Genomic DNA, 24,596 nt, shown 5'->3' with positions numbered 1-24,596 from the left:
CGACAGCGGGTCACTTTGTGATAGAAATGCCACTGCTTATTCCATTTTCGATAAAGCAATACGTGTCATATCAGTAAGCTACTCTAGCTTGATTTTCATTAGCTTGAGCGTGGTATTCCACAATATCGCAGGACAATACTAGTACTAAGCACGATCCAGTGTGCAACATGGTCACGAAAATTCTCCAACACGTCCAATTTCGGATACAGATGGTGATACTCACGTCCCAGATGCTGATATCGTGGGAGTAGTCTTCATCAGATATATCATGGCCATCCAACTTGCTGTAGAATTCTTTACTTGTTGTCAGAGCTCTCTCATCAGATGTTTCCCACGATGTCAAGTATTCATACGGGTACATTCATTTGCGAGTTAGCAGACTGAGCTAGTCGCCTGCAAATTTATTCTGAGGTGTATCTGCACGAGATTGCATTCTTGCCTAGTGACGTTTTCATGAACTCTAATCTGTTTCTGAAACGCAATTAGCCCAGAGAGAATGGTAGATTGTACTTTTAACGTGTTCATTGAGCATATTGATCAGCCAACCAGAATCCAACCAGAGCCTATGAGTTAAAAGTTTTCAGTCTTGTCTCTTAACGAGCTAAAACGTTTTTTGCGGTCCTATGTCTCCTTGTCAAATGCTCGCACTAACCTTGAACTCAAATGCGCTTCGGTTTCGATATCATGAATTTTTGTAAACATTACGCTAATGCCAGCAGGAATTGTTATATCACAATGCAAACACTGCTTACTTGACGAAATCGTTTTTATATATGACTCAGCAATCGTAAATAAAATGTCATATGACGGCCTTGTTTGGTTGCATAGCACATGTCTTTGTGACAGCCATCAAAGGCCTAACCCGCCCCCCACCCCCGCCCACAAACGAAACTCATGTTTATGCTCATTACATATAATTGGCAGGTTATTTTTTCTAATTGATAATTCCCGGAGCCACTACAACATATTTACCTTATACAGACCATTGTGCGGCGCATCAGCAATTGTCGTAGCAGCAGATATTTTAAAGAATGGCCACGTTGCCGGAGGTCATATAGTTGTATGTATGTAAGCAGCATTTAAGTTAGAAACCGATGGCTTTCCATCCATGTATTTTGCATTTGCTAAATTTCATGATTTCCCGTTGGTGACAACTTAATAATGTCCAGATGAATTTTCATATCAGGATATCTGTATAATTCTTTTAAGATGGACTCGAATCAGTAGTTCTGACTGATCCTAGTACACATGTATAAAGATAGACAATATTATCTGATATAATAATAATAATGAAGACTTTGTATAGCGCCTAATCTTGAGAAGCTCTAAGCGCTTTACAACATTAGACAACACCTATAAGATAAAAAAATATAATGATATGATTGCAAAAACAAACACCATGAAATTAGAAAACATAAAAAACATGCTGAGAATATTTAAGGTAGGAAACATTATTAGGTCTTTAAGTTTGTTCTTGCAGTCGAAATAAGTAAGTTTTGAGAGCACTCTTGAATGGGATCACTGTGTCTTTGTGTCTAAGTTCAGTGGGCAATTCATTCCACGTTGATGGGCCCTGGTAAGCAAAAGAACGCTGCCCATATGACTTTGTTTTCATAGTGGGAATAATGAGTATACGATTGTCAGAAGAGGAGCGTAAGTATCTTGCTGGTGTATACACATGGGTGAGGTCGAATAGGTATGTAGGGCTAGAGTCCGACAGAGAAACGTAGCACAGAGAACAAATTTTGTGTTTGATTCTGGATCGAATGGATAGCCAGTGTAGGGTACAGAGCAGCGGGGAGGTGTGCTGTGATCGTGGTACTCTAAGTATGGTCCGAGCAGCTGTGTTTTGAACTTTTTGAAATTTTTGGAGCAGATATTGAGATGAACCAGGCAGAATTGAGTTACAATAGTCCAGTCTTGAAAGTGCTAATGAACATACAAGTGTTTTAGTGGCATCAACTGAAAGATATTTGCGAATTGAGCTGATGCGTTTCAGCTCAAGATATGCAGCCTTGCATATGTTCATAACAGGTTGGTACATTGTGAGAGTACTGTCCAGAGTAACACCTATGTTTCGTACTGATTTTGTGAATTTAATGTTGGTTTTGCTGATATTTATCAGAAAGTCTTTGTGTTGTGATCAGAATGGCCTCAGTTTTATCATCATTCATCTGCAGCTTGTTACATGTCATCCGTGATTTCACATCAGAAATGCACCTCTCTACACCTTGGATGGTAGCATCAACTTCAGTTGGGTGGCTAGATTTGTATATGTGGGTGTCATCATCAATTGGTGAGACACTGGATGATGATCTATGACACTTGACAGCGACTGAGTGTATAGAATGAAGAGAATAGGTCCAATAACAGACTCCTGTGGAGCACCACCGATACAATTTGTGTTCTGTTGACCAAGTAGGACTTGAACCACAGTAAGGCTGAATGATGAATGCAAAATACATGCTGGAGACGGCGAAGTAATATATAATGGTCAGTTGTGTCAAACGCTGCAGACAAATCAAGGAGGGTGAGGACTGTAATCTTTCCGCTATCCAACGCAGAGAGAATGTCATTAACTACTTTTAGAAGAGTAGTTTCAGTACTGTGGCAAGGGCGATATGCAGATTGTACATTGTTAAAAAGACTGTTTGAATTCAGATGAGATACAAGCTGGGATAGAACAACCTTTTCTAAGATTTTTTATATGAATGGGAGATTAGAAACTGGGCGGTAGTTCTGTAAATCGTTATGGTCTAGTTTTGGTAATATATAGCTTCTTTTGATAACAATATACTACTCTGATGAAAACAAACTGCGATTACTCGTGTAATTACGTTTAGAACGATTACCTGCATCATAACGCCAGGCCGCAAAGATACATCAAAAAATATTAAATAAACAAGTTAGCGCATTTTAACTTGAGGAAGTGGAATGATTTAACGAAATCTTTGACAGGTTAATCGCGTTAACTTATCAGAACGAAGAAATTTTCCCAAGTTTGATTAGATCTTCAAAATAATATTTCTTCTCCTGGATACACTAGACAAGCCCAATGGCGTCAACCAACTCATGGCGTCACCTCCATGGACCCCCTTCCATCACAAAAAGTAATTTTTTTATAGACAGTCATTTGCAGTAACTCATGGTGTCACCACTATGGACCTCCATTCTGCACAAAAAGTCAAATATTTTATAGAGTCGTTTTGGTGTCACCCCATCTGATGGTGTCACCCTGTGCGGTCCGCATACCCCGCACCCACCTGATGACGCTGCTGACAAGCCTGCTATATGCAAGCGTTAAGAACAGATCGCAAGTATTTTACGAATCTGTTCTGTCCAGAAAATATGCTTCATGTCGATTATAATATGGAGACTAAATATCATTTATACCATTATCAATAACTCTACGCCTTGGACAATGACGTCATGGCTACTTATATAATTCTTCTGCCAGCACGTCGCGTACTTTCATTTGGGTGACTGTTTGGACGACATCTGTTTTTATATGCTGGACTTTGGTGTCTTGACCTTTAGTTTTCTGGATTTTACCGTTCCCACTCCAAGCATATATACAAGTCCGATAGTATCTCTACAAAACTTTGTGTATTCGTTCTCTCATTCCTGTCGGATTTTTTGCGGCTAGCTCATCAACCAAAATGTTGTTAGGCTGCGTTTTCGTTTCTTATTTCTTTTGAACTGTCTCTATAGTAAACGTCATGTTACATCACGTGCGGGGGCCCCGAGTGGCCGAGTGGTCTAAAGCGCTCTCCGTTACGGATCACTGCAATCTCACCTCTGTCTGCGTGGGTTCGAGTCTCGGATTCGGCTAATGTGGGTATGTGAGAAAGCTTGCCGGTAGCTTCTCTTGGGTCGTTGGTTCTTTCCGGGGTTTCCCCGGGTTCTTCCTCCACCATTAATACTGGCCGCCATGTATAGCACATCGTGTGCTGAAAAATGGCGTTAAACCCGACAACAACAACAACATCACGGTGCGTCTATTTCGTTAAATTTATCATGGCCAGGAAGCGATCGATCGTTAGTTGTTTGTCAAAATGATTCCAAAGATCTTTAAAACCGTGCCATTTTTAGTATTAGGACGTTTTCCAATAAGCGCATGGAGAGCAAAGACACTGCCATATATTCTGCAAACAGAACAATGGCCAACTATCTTGTTTTTTGCACAGCAGTATCATCAGAGCAGGAATGCTTTAAGTATCATCAAAACACAAAACCACGTACAAATTTTCTCTGCCGTCAAGTTTCTAAAACGACTATACGCTGCTCGAGAGAGCAGATGCCAACGACGACCTTTACAACCCTGGATTTTCTTTTCTCGCACACAACACATATATATTTCACCACATAAGTGTTGTTCTTGGTTTGAGATAAAGTTTCTTCAAGGCTGTCTGTATTCGTCGTGTACGATAGGCTTCATGATGCTGTCATTTTACTTGAATTTCAGACAAAACATGTGATCTATGGCGACGCATGACTAATCATTATTACATCATCGAATACCTACTAAACTTACTCAAGACTAACTTGAGGTTGTCCAATGACGAGTAGTGTTACCAATGCCGATTTTCCTTGGCATCGGAATCTGATAAAATAAATACAAAAAAATGATCGCAAGCCGAGCTATCCACATGCTGGATTTGTGTAAAGCTATAAACACAAGTTTTCCTGTAGCCTGATATATATTTTATGGAGTCAGATGGAGGCACACAAAACAAAAATATTCTGCGTCGCTATTATCTGGCTTGCTGTCTATGGCGACTTATTGTTTTCGAAAGCCTTCAAAATAATTTGCGATGTTTATCACGCAGCTCTCATTCGCTTTGACGTTTTTGGCAGCGTATCTTTGGAAACTAAACACTAAATTCTGTCTTCGAGCTCTTTTTCCATGATGTAACTTCCTAGCGGAGTTGTGTTCTTGACATCTGCAGACCGCGTGCTCGTTTTCGTTTTTAAATCTACGCCACACACAAAAGGTTTCTAAGTAGCCCCTTCAACAGGATGTCGACACCAACTGATGCAAACAAAGGAAGCAACGAAAAGACTCCGCCTTCTTTCTTAAGTAGGCTGCAGACAAATTAAGTATGACGTCTTTGCTAGCTGCGTTTTCTTTCACATTTTGTCAAGATAACGTGTCGTCAGCACAAGTTTCGCGCCGCCAGATGAAAACTGTAGTGCAAAATCTTTAACAATAGCGGATTACCTCTAAAAACTGCCATATACATTTTCTTACCATCAGCTTCGGAGAGAGAGAGAGAGAGAGAGAGAGAGAGAGATTAACTTCCTGATTCGGCATGTCACTGTAAAATCTTTAGACAAAACGCTCTGCTAAAATATTGTGTTTTTATTCTGTTTCTAAGACCTCTGCCACTCACTGCTTTTATACTATATTTTATTTTACGTCCTTTCCTTGTCACGGTTTGCTACTGACAAGTTTGATCTAGACGCTTGTTTTATATTTCTCCACGGTCTTGAATGCTGCTGAGCTGCAGTCTGAATAAACGTTCACTGAGATGTAGCTAATTATATGATATTTAAACATTTGTACGCGACCGCTAAGAGTGTCAAGCCACGTGCGAGAAATCTGACTGGTTACAACTGCATGCACATGATTGCTTGCGGCTGGTTTGGGCTAAACGATCCATTTGACTTTGCAATGTCCTTTGTTCGTTCGATATGTTTTGACAAGTCAAAATGAAATGAATTTGTCTAGTGTTATTTGAGATCCTGTAACTAGGTCATCATATATTTGCATGGTCGTTCGAAATATGAAGTATACTTCTGCATATTGTTTGCTAAGTTGTGTAAAATCACAATAGACATCGTGTTCATGATACACTATGCTGTTGATCCTGACAGACACGCGAGTCAGACCGATGTTGTCAAACATCTGACTGCTTCTATCCTGACCAGCATCACGAGTAACAAATTGAAACGATGCAAAAACATGTCCAAACAACTCGTTGCATGGCAAGGTAGCTACTCTCCAAGTCTATGACAGTTGTGGCGACACGTACGTGACACTTTTCTACATGCGCTTCTCAAAATAAAGTTTATTGTTAAATCGAGGGAAAAAAAAGTTGTCTAGCTCTAAAACGTAATAGATAGTTGTTGTTGTGGGGTTTAACGACATTTGTCAGCACACGATAGGCTATGCATGGCGGCCAGTATTAATGGTGGAGGAAGAACCCGGGAAAACCCCAGGAAGAACCACCGACCCACGAGAAGCTACTGAATAGCTTTCTCACATACCCACATTGGCCGAATCCTAGACTCGAACCCACGCAGACAGAGGTGAGATTGCAGTGATCCGTAACGGAGAGCGCTTTAGACCACTCGGCCACTAGGGGCCCCCGTAATAGGTAGAATGTGTAATCTATGGCATTCACAGGGACAACTTAGTGAGCCTGAATTGCCTATCATTCACCACAACACAAATATGTATGTGGGTGCTTTACACCTAAAAAAAAACGGGATCTCTTCTGGCTCCAGTATTGTGAATGTAGCGTGATCTCTGCGTGTGGCTTCGTCGAAGTTGCTGGACGTTTGGTAGTCATCTTGACTAGAATTTAACTTATATGTAATTACCCTTATTCAACAGTATATTGAAATGCGAGTTTGTTTTGCCACGGCTAGTTGTACTTTATCATAGTGTGTGTGTGTGTGTGTGTGTGTGTGTGTGTGTGTGTGATTAGGATTTTTAACGTAGCTTTATAATAAAGAAATCAGTCATATTGCTACGATGTTTGCAGAGTGGCAGTTTATTGTGATCTCTTGTACCGGGGCATCATGCCGCAGACATGTAGTATGATGTCCCACCCAGTCATATTTTCCTGACACCAGACCGACCAGTCCTAACACTGACCTCTTAACGCTGAGCGCCAAGCGAGGCAGCTGTTAGTACCATTTTTGTAAGAGTTTGTAATGACTTGGCCGGGGTTTGAACCTACGACCTCCCACTTCCGATGCGAACCTCTAACCACGAGGACACCGTAACGGTATTATCATATAATGACAATTAAGGATACAAGCAATTATGCCATGCTTTCTTGACATCTTCTTGGTCAAAGTAAACGATGCGCGTTTTGTAATATATATATATATATATATATATATATATATATATATATATATATATATATATATATATATATATATATATATATATATATATATATATATATATATATATATATACATGGACATTGGTAGGTCTGCAAGTCTGCACAAACACTGAATTTGCAAATCACCTCCCTTTACCCCGGGAAATTTCTTGCGGACCCCCATGGATACAAAATACCTTTGTATGGAGGCTTGTCGATACTCTTCGATAAATGTTGTCCTAGTTTGTTCCTTAGCAGATAAGAAAAGAGGACAAATATGTGTTACTTCTTCACATGAATGTCCCTGAATTCCATATCTTCCATGAGATAATAGACTTCTAGTTCAAAACTAAGAACTGACATCCAGTCATTAACCAGGTCAATTAAGAAGTTGCCAAGCATTGGCATTGCACATATGAATGTTTCGTGTATTCACGTGGTGCACCATGTGTTCCCTCAGTCCTTATCAATCAGGTCATTTTTTTATATAAGTGAACGGACTTTAAATACTAATTTTTAGCCGAGTTTTACTTCAGACTACTCCTACCTTTAAACTGTATTAAATATGGCAAAGTTATTTAATACAGTTATCTGGTTATACATTTACATGCAATGCATGTATTTGTGCAAAACACAATATGTACCCGTTCAAATCGGATCATTTCCGGTTAAAAACCCTGGCTTTTTGAACATTTACTCGAAGGCAAACTACTCACAAAGGACTGAAAAGTATGACCTGCTTATATCCACCTTTAACGCCAACCTTCTGACAAATTCGGATTCGGCACAGATCGTGAGAGGAGTCGGAAAATATATCGGTGCTTTCTCTACCGTGAGACCGGAAGTTCTTACAATGGCAGTGAAATGGCCGAACGAACCATCAGGCGTACCTGGTAAGAATTCTTTTTTTTTTTAAATGAACTCCAAATGTATCAAATAAAACTGTATTTATTAAGTCTTCGGTAAATAATGTAAACGACACTTCGATTTTAAGTCTGGGGCAAATTACGCATATGAGCGACATGAAATTTTAATAATTTACTCAGTGGCATGCACATTTTTTATTATTACCGCTAGTAAAGTTAATACAGTGCTTGTGGTGTACAAATTGACAGGTTGATAACCTGTAGACGAATACAGGTTACTAATGTTAACTATATCACGTCATTAAACTGGCATTTTTGTTGATTTTGTTTTTCTCCTCCATAAACTGCCAATCGCCCAATCACTAATGTCATCAGTTACCGATTTTCGAGATTTACGCTTTTTCTTCTCAGGTCCGCTTTTTAAAAAAGCTGGCCTGTCCCTCTTCATTCCCTCTGGAATCAATTTGTGCGAAATGTTATTATTAGATTAATCACCAACGGAATCTGTCGACTGTATCACATAAATACTTTTAGAGCACTCCCGAAAAAGAACGGAACCGTGAGCGTATTCGTTGACTGAATTAAAGGATGGCAGAATGGGAGAATGCGCTTGTCTTTCCAGATAGTTGGAATTATAGATGAGTTCATGCAACTCGGTGTGGGGGTGTGTAGTGGTCTAGGGGTGGGGTTCTTCTTATAGACTTTAACGAATTATGAGAAGTTCCCCTGGTCCTTATTCAGAAGGTTAATTCTGGACACTATATTATTTATTGACTAAATATATTTATGGCTACGAGCCCCCAGTCAGCAATGCCGACAGTTAAATTAAAAGAAATACAAAGGTGAAATTTAAACAATAACAATTTAATAAATGAAATTTAAAAGAATTTAAAGTAATCAATGTCTCTCTTTCACCCAATGATCCCTTTGATCATCATTTGAGTTCACAGTGTGAGGAGATTTTTCCCTTCTTGAGTGCTACTCATCTAAATCTCTTCGTTCCCTTGTCTTTCTCTCCTTTCGTGATCTCCACTTCCGCTTCCTCTTCTATAATCCTTGTTCCTTGCCGTTATCTTGACTTCCGGTTCCTCTTCTAGTATCCGGAACCCTTGACGATATCCCTTGAGGTCACCCGAAATTCACTCGGTATCTCTCACCGTCACCCGAAATTCTCTGAACTTCTCTCGTCCCCCGAAATTCTCTGAAATTCTTTCGTCCCCCGAAAGCTTCCTGTTGAAAGGTATAATGCATTAGCATAGGGTTATAAAAATCTTCCCTCACACTACGTCACTGAACTGAACCATCAGTTTAAGGCGGGACATTTGGGTCGCGCATGCGCACACATCGAAATTCCCATACACTTCCGCCGCTTACAAAAATGGCGCCATAACACAATCACACAAAGGATTCAAATATCTACATACTGAGCCCTATCAGTATATACATACAAAATATTTCAAATATGATTGTACTAAAATATTACTACGATTAGTAATATGACTATCTATATATTTATATATATTTATATATATTTCCTACACAAGCGTACCAAATCCACAATATTCACATTCAAATGGTGATAAACGGCCATCCGTTACTCAATGGCAAAATCTATCATTACGTAAACAAATTTCTTGTCTACCAAAATATAACTACGCAAAGAATTACAATATTAATTCTTATAGCGGCTAGCGAGCAATACAATTCTTCACAAATACAAATCGTCCTTTCAAAAGGGCGTAAACGTAATAATCCACGAAATAATATGCACACATATTACTAGCGAAAGAAGAGAACATTTTCGCCTCACAAAATAAGGTGTACATAGTAACATTATGAATAATGATGCAACGAATCAACATCGTAATCAATCGTAAACAAAAGTACTAGCTAAAGTCATGAAAAAAATGCAAACTATTAAGGTCATAATTAACTATTCATACTTCAATACAAGTAAAATGTATACATACGACAAATTCTCTTCAATTAACAGCAGTCGTATCAAGCAGAATCAACGTAACATCAAACTTACCTGATCGAAGCTATTTCATGAATTTCCTAAATTCCGCCAATTTTTACGAATGGCTAACGGAGTGTGTCACTGCGACTCTTAAACACCAACTGACGAATTTCAGGCTTGTACAAGTCTTATGTCAATTTCTCGAATCAAGTCCCACCTACAACGCATCCCGATTGGATGGCGACGGACTCTGGTCATTTGATCGAACTGTCAATCATAAAAATGTCAGTCTGTGTGTCCCCATGTACTGTCCAGCCTACCATTGTCGGCTTCCGGCTCTTTGAAGTTGTCTACGTCACGTGTTCCCATGTACAAAGATTCCCGCCAGATTTCCACTCAAGAGCTCAAACAAAGACTGGGTTACGTAAGAGGATTAGCCAACTTAGGCACTTGGAAAAACAAAGCTTACCTGGCTCCACTTACAGACTTATAAATACATGTATAATACAAGGGGTTGGGGTAAAACATCACACTCGGCCTGTCAATGCTCTTGCACGTGCAGGTTCATGACGACCAGGTCAAACGCATTGTTAATCCATTTTCAAGCTGAATATTCAGGCATACCCCTTGATAGGTTTTTCGCCTAGCACGAGCAGACGACCGTGTGATACCCTTTGCAATATTGTACCAATTAATTGTTGTTGTTGTTTTAGAGTTTAACGCCATTTTTCAGCACACGATAGGCTATACATGTTGGCCAGTATTAATGGTGGAGGAAGAACCCGGGAAAACCACGGAAAGAACCACCGACCCACGAGAAGCTACTGGCAAGCTTTCTCACATACCCACATTGGCTGAATCCGAGACTCGAACCCACGCAGACAGAGGTGAGACAGCAGTGATCCGTAACGGAGAGCACTCGGGGTCCCTGTACCAATGAAGTAAATCACGTTGTGTTTAAAATGATTTCAGTGCTAAACCAGCAATTGTGAACTGTTCTCTTCTTTTTTGTTATGTATGGCGTTACAATGAATAGGGTATAAAATGACTCGTCAATTGGTGAAAACGAACATCAAAGCAAATTGTTGGCTTTAATATTTATAGTGATATGCATATAACAATATTTGAGAAATACCATTGGATTTTTTTCTCGCGGGGATTGGGTGGGGTCGGGTTCGTACGGGTAGCGGCCTTGCAACGATTAATTATATAACTGCTTATAGTAGTTGTAGCTAAAAGAATAAAACATATAAATACATTTAACAGTAAAGTTTCATTCGCATCATCACTAATATTACTAGATTTACATGCAAATTCAATTGCACAATAAAATTCGCGCGTGCACTTTACATTTAAAAACAGTTTTAAAACTGTTCTGAATGGAACTTATTTCATTTAATGCATCTCGGGACTAGTAACTGCAACAGAATCATTAAGTAAAATGATAACACCTTTCTTTACAGAATATATATTCGGGAAGCAAATGGTAGCAGTTCCCTACGGCTTTCTCGTGCCTTTCAAAACAGATGGAGCCATAACTCTTGTTGACATTTCGGGCAATAAAATTGGGCATCCCGTACAAGTGACAGCAGGTGACAGTTCCGGGTCCTGGTTCTACCACAGAGTTATATGGCACGATATGGACAAGGACGGTGACATGGACATCGTTACGTGCAGGGCGCGTGAACCAATTATTCCTGTTGGATTTGGTACGTATTTGGCAATAATTACGAGCGAAGTTCGTAAAAATACATATTTTTGTTTTGCGGTAACATTCTTATGATATTGCCGACAAAGAGTGCGATTGCACTAAAGAAGCACCAGAAATAGATTCGTGCATACTTTGGGTTAATTTATTTCATAGTAATGATGACAATATAATTTATATCAATAGTAAGCCCTGAAAAGAAGCAATTGACAAGAAATTCTACTTTTTTTTGGGGGGGGGATATCATACTAAAATAGTATACGTTAAAATATTGCTGCGCTAATTTAGAAAAGAAAGTTCCACTTCAAATTAATTTTATTAAATATTTTCATTATCGTTATTTATTCATACTGTCAGGTCGGAAAGACCAAGAACTGCTCTGGTTAGAGAATCCATCGAATAATGTATCGTCACCATGGAAACAGCATGTTCTAGCTCACGGCCCAGATGTGTACTTTCAATATACAACTCTAAGAACTACGGTTGGACCTAAAGACTGTATTATAGTTTCCCAGTTCTTCACCAAGAACCTTACCGTATTTTGGACAACTGACCCCAATGAAAATTGGTCCGACGCGTCAAAAGTAAGCAAAGTGTCTTCACAATTTTCTTTGAATTTAACAAAACTATGGACACGAAGACGTACACCTGCCTGATAAAATAGACGAACAACATGGCTTCAACTAAAAATCCCTTGTAAGAAAATAGCTTTGTAGATGATAGGGCTATCAGTCTGTTTCTGAGTTTCAAAATTTCTTTGGAATGTTTATTCAGCGCTGACAATGGATGAGGAAAATTATTATCTTATTTGAAATTGTATTAATGACAATCGAGCGAGGTAATGCTCTCCCTGCTCGACGAGTAAACGATGCACCAGTTCCGTAAATCATTCAGATATCGGCATCTGTTAGGTCGGATGAATCTGACATAGAAATCAATTTCCTGTGCGGGAAGTCTTCCGAGTACGAACCGATAATTTCTTTTAAACGATATAATAAATCGTCCGTAAAAGAAACTTTACTATTGATTCGTGTGTGTGCATGTGTGTGTATGTGAGTGTGTGTCGCAGAGTATCTATCAATGTTTATGACCTTCTATTCAGTACTGTTTGTATTTTATTATATGTGTTGTCATACAAAGGAACCAAATCGAAGGTTACACCTTCCCATGAAACAGTTTCGCTTATGTGTAATGTTTTCTAGATCAAACTGTAGTGTTATTTTTTTTACTTACTTTTGTATTCCTGTTTTGAAAATTACTATCGAAAATTGGTAATAGTATATCAATTCTGTATTTTGAACTGGTATGATCGCTTAATACAGCGCTTGACATAAAGTTGTTTATCGTTGTATATAACAATTGATCAATTTAACAAGATGACGGAGGCTACAGACTGAGAAATACGCGGACCACTTGTCATAATTGGTAACTTTTTGTACTGTGATATATTTTGGAAATCAATTTAGACAGCAAAATCAAAATTTGAAACAGGTAATGTCCCGTGAAATTGACGGTACAATCGGAGCCGCTTTCGATGTTGTTGTACAGGACCTGAACAAGGATGGACGACTCGACCTGTTGGTAGTCAGCAATGGTAACAACGGATCTGTCGTGGCCTATGAAATACCGGATGACTTCAGGTATTTAATTTTTTTTAAATAAAAAAGATCATTCGTATTGACCATTAGTAAGACACTCACCTTGTCACATCTTCAAAGGTATCTGGTGAGAAAACTAGGGTGTTCTTTTTCTGTTTCTCCACTTTCTCACGTGATTTAGTCATGTCCCACTCCCGTGGAAAGATGGCGCATATTTGAAACAAAATACCTTAGTATTACATGATCAAAGTAATGTCTTTCCATATATGAGTATTAATACAACGAATTTTAATGGCGAACACTATGCCCCCACCCCTCCACCAGCATGGATGGAATTTAATTTTTTGTCCATGTAGAAAAGGAAACCAAGTGTCATTCACACTAATTGGCGTACAGCAACAAAATCCTGGGGGTCTAAGAGTTAAATAGGTGAGGAATATTTGGATATACATTTGACCTTTTACATACCATGAAAAATCAGTGAAGGTTCTAATCTTCTAGTAGAGTTGCTCTCAATGATATGTTTTAAAGGCCCTCCGAAAGAAATGCACAGCTACCATCAAAGAACAATTTAATAGATACAGTCTTAGACTTGCCGATGTCTGGCAAAAATGGCGGGAGATATAGTGCCTCAAGGTTTATGGCACATTTGACCATCTTAGATAACACTTTTAGTATTTCAGATACGAAAAAAAAGAGGCTTGCTCAACAGAAAAGTCACGCAAGTGATTGCGAAGCGGTCACTTATTCTCTATCAGATTTAGTGCAAATATAGTGTGCCCACAATTTAGTCACTCCACAAATTATAATGTTTTTAGATTCATGCCGGAAGTGAATGTACTGCTCTTGCATATGACTTTTGACAATATACAAAAACAGTAGATTTAGTTGATCATTGGTAATGTGTTTCCGCCGCATCTAAAACCGAATAACTGTTCCCTTGGTGGGCATCTGTATTGGGTCTATTGATTTCCAAGTTGATACCTTGTCGTATATTAGCTAATTTGTAGCACTAACCATTCCGACTGTCATTATACGTATTCCGTAAATCAAGCCAGATACATTGTATCAAAACATTTCTGATTCTATGCGGATCTATTGTGAGATGTTTAATTGAACAACTGATTTAAATGGTTCTGGTGACACGTCTTCATGTTCGTTGTCTTTGTTAAAACCTTTATCATTTCAGAAGTTTGTGCGTTGTCATATCAGAAATCATGTGGCAATGCACACAATACGTACACATATCTTGGACTGGGTTCTACGGTGACATTTTTGTTGTCTTGCTGTACTTTGTTTTATTGTTCAATGTAAAATCTACCATGGATCGTACTCGACATTTGTACAAAAGGTACAACGTTGAATAATATGTAGTAAAATTAACTTTCATTCTAGACCAAATGAACAAGATCATAAAACAGCTGAACCACCTATCACTACATGCTTTGTTTCAACTCTGAAAGTTGCATAATTTCCTTCTGTTTTTCATTATTGATGTCATTGCATGGTAATCCGTTCCTTCTACAAGTAGACCTGACGCAACTATGGCTGATAAAAGAACGAATATATCAATAAGAAAGCAACCAGTACACATTTGACATTTTTCCCTAATTTCTGTCTCTCTGATATATTTGAATGTTATGCAACCGTCACTAGAGGCAGGTAGATGTAATTACAACTTCAACATCTATCGATTTATCTAATTCCTTTTTAAGTCATATAATCATCTTTAAATTCATTCTGCAATTAACGACGTGATGCAATTTGGTAATCACGGATATCACAATGTAAATAATACAATAAAACATTGTCCTTGAAAATGTATCAGCTCTTGATACTTCATGAGTTCTTTACATTCTTTTCACCCGTTTGTCCACCTCTTTTCCAGTTAAGATTGCATCAATTATTTATTTGTACATTCCATTTGCAATACCTTTGTTCAGTTCTAGTTTGTACTGTTCAGTTTCTCTGTATAGTTGATTTTATGAATTTCCATTTGCTCTTTGAGGTTCTAGTTGTGCTTTTTTCCATTTATCATCAATAAAAGTGTGCTCTGCATTAGAGACGTAGGTGCCTTAAGGCTCCTTCTTCAACGCATAATCTTCAAGATTTAGATGAAGCCAAAAATGGCATACGCAAAAACAGTCTTTTGTTCTGTTAAGTACCATAAATAATAATAATAATAATAATAATAATAATAATAATAATAATAATAATGAGGACTTTGTATAGCGCCTAATCTTTAGAAGCTCTAAGCGCTTTACGACATTAGACAACACCAGTAAGATAAAAAAAAAAAAAACATATAATGATATGATTTACAAAAACAAACACCATGAAATTAGAAAACATTTCTAAAAAACATGCTGAGAATATTTAAGGTAGGAAACATTATTAGGTCTTTAAGTTTGTTCTTTCATTTGAAATACGTGAGTTTTGAGAGCACTCTTGAATGGGATCACTGTTTCTTTGTGTCTAAGTTCAGTGGGTAATTCATTCCACGTTGCTGGGCCCTGGTATGCAAAAGAACGCTGTCCATATGACTTTGTTTTCATAGTGGGAATAATGAGTATACGATTGTCAGAAGAGGAGCGTAAGTATCTTGCTGGTGTATACACATGGGTGAGGTCGGATAGGTATGTTGGACTAGAGTCCGACAGTGAAACGTAGCACAGAGAAATGGGGAAATTTAGTTTTGGATTTTTATTATGAAATTAAATCATGTTTACGACGACGATTTAGTTAGTATACTAGCCCAAACGAACTGAATATACTGCAGATATGGTATTTGGTTTTAGCTCTATTACACTTTGCAAATGGTTCAGTCAAAACCATATGGATAGAGAAACATTTCATAAGAACGTTTTGACAAATTAAAGGTGCAGATAAGGAAATAATTTAGTATGACTCCATTTTTTAAATAAAAATCAGATGGTTCGAGAAACGTTTCAATACAACTTATTGATAAATTCAGGAACCATATAAAGAAAGGACTTTGCATGACTGAAGTGCAACGTTGTAGTAAAGAATTATGTGGAAGGCAACATCAAATCAGTGCTAGCTCCAAACATGATAGCCGCCAGACTGGAAAGTTGTTGGTCAGGTTAGGTTAGACAAACCAGGCTGCAAACGTATACATCTGGAGAATACAAAACATTACATGAAGCCTAAACATTCGAAACTACAAAGACAACCAATAATGTACCCACCCCAACCCACCCGAGGAAATCCAAATACAAATAATAGACACAAAAGGAATCGTTTGATCTACGCTTCACAGAAGCAGAGATTTTAATAAATGATAGCACACAATAATTCGAAATGGACAGCATCCACCTGCATTCAAAACAGTATTCACTAACACAGGCGAAATAGCAATTGTATTCCACAGATGTAGAAAGAATTGCACATATGTGAAATATTTGTCTTAATTTAAATATATTGATAATTTCCTGCATGTAAAATACATTATCACATATGTGGAATTAGGTTAAACTATTTCACGTATTTAAAATTCGTCAAATCAGCTTACCAAAATAAGAGCTGTGTTTTGTGATTATATTTTGGCATTTACATATACCTCTTTTTTTTCAGTTATTAAGGATCTTTTAAACATTTTATCAGTACACGTTGATTTCCCCCCCCCCCAAAAAAAAAGCACCTCTGTCTCTTGCAAACCATATCCTACTTTCTCAGCATATATATCGGTTAACATTCAGTCCTCAATGGAATTCTTTCCAGATCAGGAACCTTTGTGAAACACGTGCTCGCTACGGGGTTCAGGCCTAGACATCCTGGCACAGGCAAAGGATCTCCAGGTTCAGCTTTTACCCTCCATCCGCAGACCAACGATACAACGTGAGTGCATCAACATTTCTAAGCATTATACTCTTTAAAAACAGGGCCGGTTTAACCACTAGACCAATTAAGCGACCGCCTAGTGCTTTAAGATTTGGGGGTGGGGTGGGGGAGGGGCGCCAAAAAGCGATGCCCGAACTGTTTTTGACACTGTTGCTGGAGAACGAATTAAATTGTCGCTCTCTCGTACTTTACAGCTAAATGAAATGAATAAATTATCAAGCCGAACGTGGATTAATACTAATGAAGACTGATACATTATCCAGCATTCCTTTTTGAACGTTTACAAACTGCCCAGGGGTGGCGCAAAGGTAGAAAGTTAACCTAGGGAGTAAAATACCTTTGTACTTCCCATGCTTTACAATATTTCCAGAATTGAAACCAGGATCTAGTGTATATACTTAACTCTCAGATCATATTTTGCAGATCTTTTTGCATTAATATATATCGTGTACACGCTTCTAGAAGTAGTTAAAATTGAGCCATCGTTGGCAAGTTAAGAAAATCAACCCATGGGCGTTACGTTATGTCATTAATAGTCCAGAATAATCCATATCAGAATAACTACATCATTACTTTCGAGAAAAGTTTTTCAGTACTAGTAGGAAAACCACATAATCATATATAGTAGCTTCCTAAGCGGGTTCTATGTTATCGCGGTATTCGAAGCATTTTTCTGCATAGCGCCACCTATCATGCACTTATCTTATACTCTCTGCATGACCATTAAGTTACGAGTTCTGTATCATCAGCTGATTCTGGGAAAGTGTTTGGATTTCTCCGGCTAACATTTCTTTTAAAAATGCACTCATACATATCACTGTTTCCAAACATGGCCAGACCATATGTTCTCAAAACGGAATATATATCTTCTTAAAATGGATGACACTGTAACAACTCGGTCAACCAGTTTTTCGTCCGATAATGTCCAATGCTGTTATGCAAAAGTCACATCACATGATTGCCATATTTCTCAAGACGCAGGAGATGGAATCTATGGAAGCACATAAGTGTTAAAATGTGAAGTATCTTAAATTTTATTTATTCTGGTGGCTTTCGCAATTGGCAGGTGTTGACTTTAAAACTTTCTTGTTTGCGAGTTATTTCTTATTATTGGAACAATTGGAGTTGTTTAAACAGTTTGTTGTCGATACGTACTTTCATGTTCACGTTGGTTGTCCATTCTCACCGACAATCCAGGTGCCACTCCCCCGCCCAAGTGGTTACAGAGACATTGCTCTAATTCTCTCAGATACGTTAGTGTTAGTTGACGGCGCAAGTGACGAAATGAGGGCCATGGAAGTAGCATTCAATTTCCAAGATGGTTCACAATTTGAATGACATAAAGTTCCCAATCTCCCAGCATTAAGACAAATATGTGTCAAGCTACGGATATTTTGTTCTCGGTATTACCGTGATATAAGAGTAACTCGCCTTGCATAACCTAGTATTTTCATGGCGTGTATTTATCGATCGTTCCCGCAATCATCTGATTTTAAACAGGAAATTAAATGTATTTTAATAAATAGCAAAGAACTATATATATATATATATATATATATATATATATATATATATATATATATATATATATATATATATATATATATATATCAACATGGAGGTAAGTGTCTTTATTTACTTCTTCGCCGATCGCTAACTTAAAGACCCGCGATACAAGCAGTTCGGGCTACTCCCACAAGTATTTTTCCTCAAATAATGCAAACGTTAAAATAATGCACATGAAGAACAAACCTCGACTGCTAGAAGGAGGCTAATTTTTTCGGGGGTTGTCGGATTAAGGTCATGAGGGGCCTAAGGCTAGTGTCAACATATGGAATGGAAGCCATAAAGAAGGGCCTACAGAGTATGAGGACCAAAAGGCCTTATTGGCCTACGGATCAATCTGGGCCTAAACGTATGAGGACCAAAGGCCTTATTGGTTTACGGATCAATCCGGCCCTGTATCCATTTATTGCATATTATCATTAATGTATTACAATGAGTACGCAGTACAGTCTCTCTCTCTCTCTCTCTCTCTCTCTCTCTCTCATCCAGTGCTCGCTCCCTTTCAGACAGTGCTCTCTCTCTCTCTCTCTCTCACTCTCTCTTGCTCTCAGACAGAGACTGGATCCCTTTTACCTATTTTTGAGGCCTGTAGATTATATGTCTTTGTGTCAAATGAAGCAAAAATGTACAGTTAAAATGACAGATGAACCAAAAACTTGCATGATACGAGAGGTACCTATGTGTTTATATGTCATCTGTTGAAGGTTGTGAACTCAAGAACCTTGCTTTCTCCTCATTTCTAGAACCAAGCCAATAATAGTTGTTCCCGGGGATGACGATGGTGCGGCGTATTATCTGACTCCAAGAAGCCAGAGCACCACCGACTGGTCCTATCTACGAACTAAATTCTACGATGAGGGCGAGGGTACTGTTGGTGCCATTACACATGCAGATGTAAATGGGGATGGATTCGAAGAGTTGTTCGTTCCGGCATACACCAAAAACATGGTGCTTGTCTACACATTCTCGCGATAGATTTTTTTTAAATATGAAAATAGTTTAAAGGAAAGACATATAATAATAAAGTTTTATACTGAAAAACAGTAATGGAAAGTTCAACAGCGACATATGTAACGACCCAAATCAAATTATTTACATTATTACATAAGCCATCGTATCATGGTAGTTCTTGATACCATTATTAATTGAAACAATTATTATTATTATTATTATTATTATTATTATTGCTATAAAACTGTTTATAAAATGCTTTCAAACTTTCCCGGTAATTTACGTTAATATCTGAATGTCATTTTAGAAATTGGGAAGGGACAGTACTATAGCAGGAGTCCTTATAATTGAACGAGTTACCTCCCATGATTTGGTGTTCATTGCATTAATTCTCTCCCTTGACTTGAGATGACTACATATTCTGTAAGATGTTTCCAATCAATTTTCTCATTTAATTTCCACAACAATGTCCACACTTTTCAGAGAACCATGATAAAAAAAATTAATCCATAATTCGATATAATAAGCATTAAAGTGCTAAAGACCAGATGAGTTTGAGTCTTTAGGTCAGTATAGATATGCACAGCGTATAAACGCATGCAAAGGAAATATAAGAGAGACTCAAAGTGCATTATACGCAACATGAACACTATCTGATCGTGTAACATGTGATGTCTTAGTGCATTATATACTACAGCTCGAGTATCCAGAATTTCTCAAACTTCATTAATAACAAAAATTGTCTAGCACATACTTAAAATAACTATGTCAGTTTTTAAAATGACAAAACAAGCTTCAAAGACTAGCTCAAGTTATATATAACCCGTTTTCAAAGTGGACGACATAAACAACTGAGAATTAAAACACGCATGAAAAGATACATATTTGCACACTGCTGATTTACTGCAACCAGAATCAAAGAATATAATCCTAATATATAATTAAAAACCTGAAAAGGCTGAAAACTGTATACTTTGAACTATTTACATTTTGGCAAATCCGACATTTCCTTTTAGCAAGAAACCTCTTCTGTCTTTAAACTGGCCACATGTTACCTATTTCAAGACTTTGCCATTTTCAGAACTCTTTCTGAGACTTTTATCATCATCGGGGAAAAACTGCAGTCCACTTCCGGAAAGGGAGGTTACTTGCATCATACACAAATGGATCCTGATCTGTAACATTTTACAATTTAAAATTCGGAACATTTTACAATTTTGAACAGAGTCAACCAATTGGTCTTACGTAGTAGTTGTTAGTAATTTTTTCTCTCTTATTTTTCATTTTTTAACAGCGTTTATGAGATTGTTTGTTCAAAATAAATTCCTAATATTTTTATGTTGCATTTATTTAGTGTATTTTATTAATAACAATTCCCGTAAACCAGTTATATAATCGAATCAGACGATTTCGTTCAACCCTATTCACATTTGAGGAATACTCAGCGAAGTGGTCATTCCCTTTAAGGCTACCAAAGATACAACAGTATACAGAATTTGGAAATATATGTACACAGAAGCTGAATTTAAAAAAAAAATCATATTTTACCAGAATGCGACTTAAACCACAAAATCTATATTCGTATTCGGCGACTAATTCTGAAATAATCAATATTAGATAAAATGCTTTAATAAAATGTTTAATACATTAAATTCGTTGTTTTTTATATAAAGTATATACAATACAGGTACTGAACTGGCAGGATGTGTATGGAATGTTCTGCGCGATGTATTGTACTTTTGGCTTTTGGAGCTATTATCGTTCCCAAAAGAGAGAGAGAGAGAGAGAGAGAGAGAGAGAGAGAGAGAGAGAGAGTAGACAAGAAACAAAATAAAGTTAAAAGAAATAAAAAGAACCCCATGAAAATATGAAATGTGTCTTCTTGTCATATAATGCATGTAAAAATTTAAACATTAAACAATTTGTTGTAACAGCAAAGATCTGCAACAAATATCATAGATGTGTGCTTTGTACTCTCTCTCTCTCTCTCTCTCTCTCTCTCTGCACAATACATAAAAAAGCGAATAATAGTCCGATTTTGTTTAATTCGTCAAATCTTATGGAAGTGAATATCTCGTTTTGTAAAAGGAAAACAGGAAAAATCATTTGACATATGAATTAGGTTCAGAATAATTTAATATCATGTTCACTATATGCGTGTAATAATTGTCGCATCGTTTGATCTATTTTCATTTCCAGATTGCCACACTAAGAAACATTTTTAAAATCCACTTGAGGCTTTAAGAACATCAAAGACGATGTCTGAAAAAATACAAAATTGCAGGCAAGCAAATTCAACCGCACGCAATGTAACGATTTCAATGATATCGATTACAGTTGATAAATGTGTTCATGATGAATCCTTTCATCTGACTCTGAGACTAGATGGTCCTCCAGTAGAGTAACAAATGGCATTGCCTAAATGCATGTATCTTAAGATATGTATAGATGTAAATCCGAACTGTAAGTGCCATCACTTCAAATTGCTCCTTTTATTTCTTTGATTTTGATTTACTATATAGTTATCTTTAGTTCTCGTGTTTTTTTAAAAATTGATTTATCTTCAAAATGGGGAGGGAGCATACATTACGCATTTTATGATGAGCAAGTACCGTACTTGCCATTTCCTGTGCCTTCGGATTTTGGTTCGGTGGTCCTTTGATAGTTGCCGATGGTAGCCCATTGAAAACAATGGGTGAATAAAAGGCAACTTAGCAGCTTCGTGATAACGAGTTCGCGCCTTTTGTTGAACAAATATACTACGTGATGTTTTTACAAATAGCCCTGTATGCTAATTTAGGTCGATACTCCTGAGTGAGAAATTTGAACACACCCTTTGTCAATGGCATTCTCCAGATACACACGACCACGAAAAGACAGTTTGACTTTTAAAATGATCAGAACTGTTAAGTAATGTTATGTTACCGATAAAGAGAAACAAACGTCTATCTCTTTGTCTATTGATTCATTGCCGGCAATTTTTTTATTTATAAAGTTCAAATGCAGTAATGGAATTATTCAATAGTCAAAATCTTACTGATTTTGAAATAATTCTTGTATTTGTACCAAATTACTGTACATGTTAAAAAGTGGTGCTTCATTAGTACCGTATCACTCGCTTATAACACGTGTCGAACTGCAAACTGCATAGACCCGGATCTGCCTTCGGATAATGCACCGATAGATATGGTTCTGTACAGTTTATTAAGAGTAATCAGCAGATAAGCAACATTCGCTGGTGCATTATGCTACGACAGTATCGTTGTTGTTTGTAGTTTGACTTGACTTAGACGGTGTGTGGACTTATCCTGTGTACACTTTCGTGCAACACCAATGTTTTACGTTTAGTAGCATATCTATAAAAACAAACAACAAAAAAAATCACGAACTTTGTATGGCCAGTTTTGTGAATTTCGTGTACAAATATCTTGTTAAAATGTCCCTAACATTCATATACCGGTAATCATATAAGAAAAATGTTATTTAATCTTGATTACATTTGTGGACCAGAATCATTTTTTTTTTCTTTACCCACATTGCATCGTATTAGTTTGTTTGTTTAAACAAACGCGTAAATCGAAATATATGTAGAAGTTAAAGACAATTTAAATCCAATCCTTGTATCTACTTAACTCCTTTAGATCGATATTCACCAAATTGTATGACAGGATTATACCTCTGCAAAGACGGATTTGTTGCCATTTTATAGATATTTTTATTGTATGGGGAGATGCCACGGGTGATCTAGTAGTCAAAAGAGACTGCTTTACCGATCACTGCCATCTCACCTCTGTCCGTGTGGGTTCAAGTCTCGAGCTCGACCAATCTGGGCATTTGCCAGTAGCTTCTCGTGAGTCGGTGGTTCTTGTAGGATTTTCCTGCATTCCTCCTCCCCCAGTTATACTGGCCATCATATAAAGCCCATACTGCACTGAGAAATGGCGTTAACACCCCCACCCCCAAAAAAACAACTTTCTAGGAAAGAAAAAAGATATGCACCTATAAATTAGCTTACACTTGAAAACAAATCGTACGTACATACATACATACATACGTGCGTGCGTGCGTGCGTGCCTATCTACATACATACGTACGTTCGTACGTGCGTGCGTACGTACGTACGTGCGTGTGTGCGTACATAAATACATATGTATACACGCACGCATGTACATACAAACATACATACATACATACGTACGTACGTACGTACGTACATACATACATACATACATACATACATACATACATACATACATACATACATACATACATACATTTGCACTAACCCATGCGCTAGCGTGCGAGGAATAATCTAACTCGGGGCGTATCAATGTATCATTATTACAGGACGGGTTGGCCGGTCATGTTCAGTTGGTAGTAAAGCCTGAATTAAGTCAATATATTTCTTTATTAGTAGCGTTTATAAAATTGACTTAGCACCATCATTTGCACTTAACACCCTTATAACCACACACCCTGGGACCGGTCCTTAATAAATTCACAATGACAGGGCATCAGTATACTGGTATATAGGAACTAAGTTGCAATTTTAGATAAGAAATCTTAGTGAAGTACAACTTGCGGCAAATTATTTATCGTCAAATAAAACGAATCATTCCATCAGCAAAACAAAATTATGAAAGCCTACACATGAAAATCACATTTTCCTTGGTACGTGTACTTAAAGCCCCATTCTTCCAATCTAACTAAAGTTTGGAAGGAAGGAAACTATTTTTCAAAACTAAGTTCTCTGGCATAAACTTTTCTTTGAAATAAACAAGATATTTGGCTTAAACGACGTTAAAATATTCAGTTTTGAATTAAGAGGTGGTACCAATTAATTTAGTCAAAGAATTCGCTCGTAACTCCGATCGTTTTCAGAAATGATCCAAAAATAGTGATGTGATTCGACAAATTCCGTTAGTGACTAATTTAATAACAACATTCGCAAGTGGCGCACGCATT

The 24,596-nt window shown here is 37.5% G+C and overlaps 1 protein-coding gene across 1 annotated transcript; it reads left to right on the top strand.

The window, feature by feature from the left end:
- The first annotated feature begins 7,649 nt into the window (after positions 1 to 7,649).
- On the top strand, positions 7,650 to 21,283 carry LOC149796238 (uncharacterized). The gene is made up of 6 exons (XM_089966193.1): positions 7,650 to 8,014; positions 11,411 to 11,656; positions 12,013 to 12,239; positions 13,147 to 13,295; positions 16,995 to 17,111; positions 19,424 to 21,283. Exons 1-6 carry the CDS (start codon positions 7,687 to 7,689, stop codon positions 19,653 to 19,655), a joined length of 1,299 nt encoding a protein of 432 aa, XP_089822319.1. The 5' UTR covers positions 7,650 to 7,686; the 3' UTR covers positions 19,656 to 21,283.
- Positions 21,284 to 24,596: the final 3,313 nt, after the last annotated feature.

Source organism: Sinohyriopsis cumingii, chromosome 7 (assembly GCF_028554795.1).
Source record: "Sinohyriopsis cumingii isolate HCF-2022 chromosome 7, ASM2855479v2, whole genome shotgun sequence".
NCBI classification, from domain to species: Eukaryota; Metazoa; Mollusca; class Bivalvia; order Unionida; family Unionidae; genus Sinohyriopsis; species Sinohyriopsis cumingii.
Note: the sequence above shows the minus strand (reverse complement) of the source record. Positions and strands in the feature narration are given on the sequence as shown.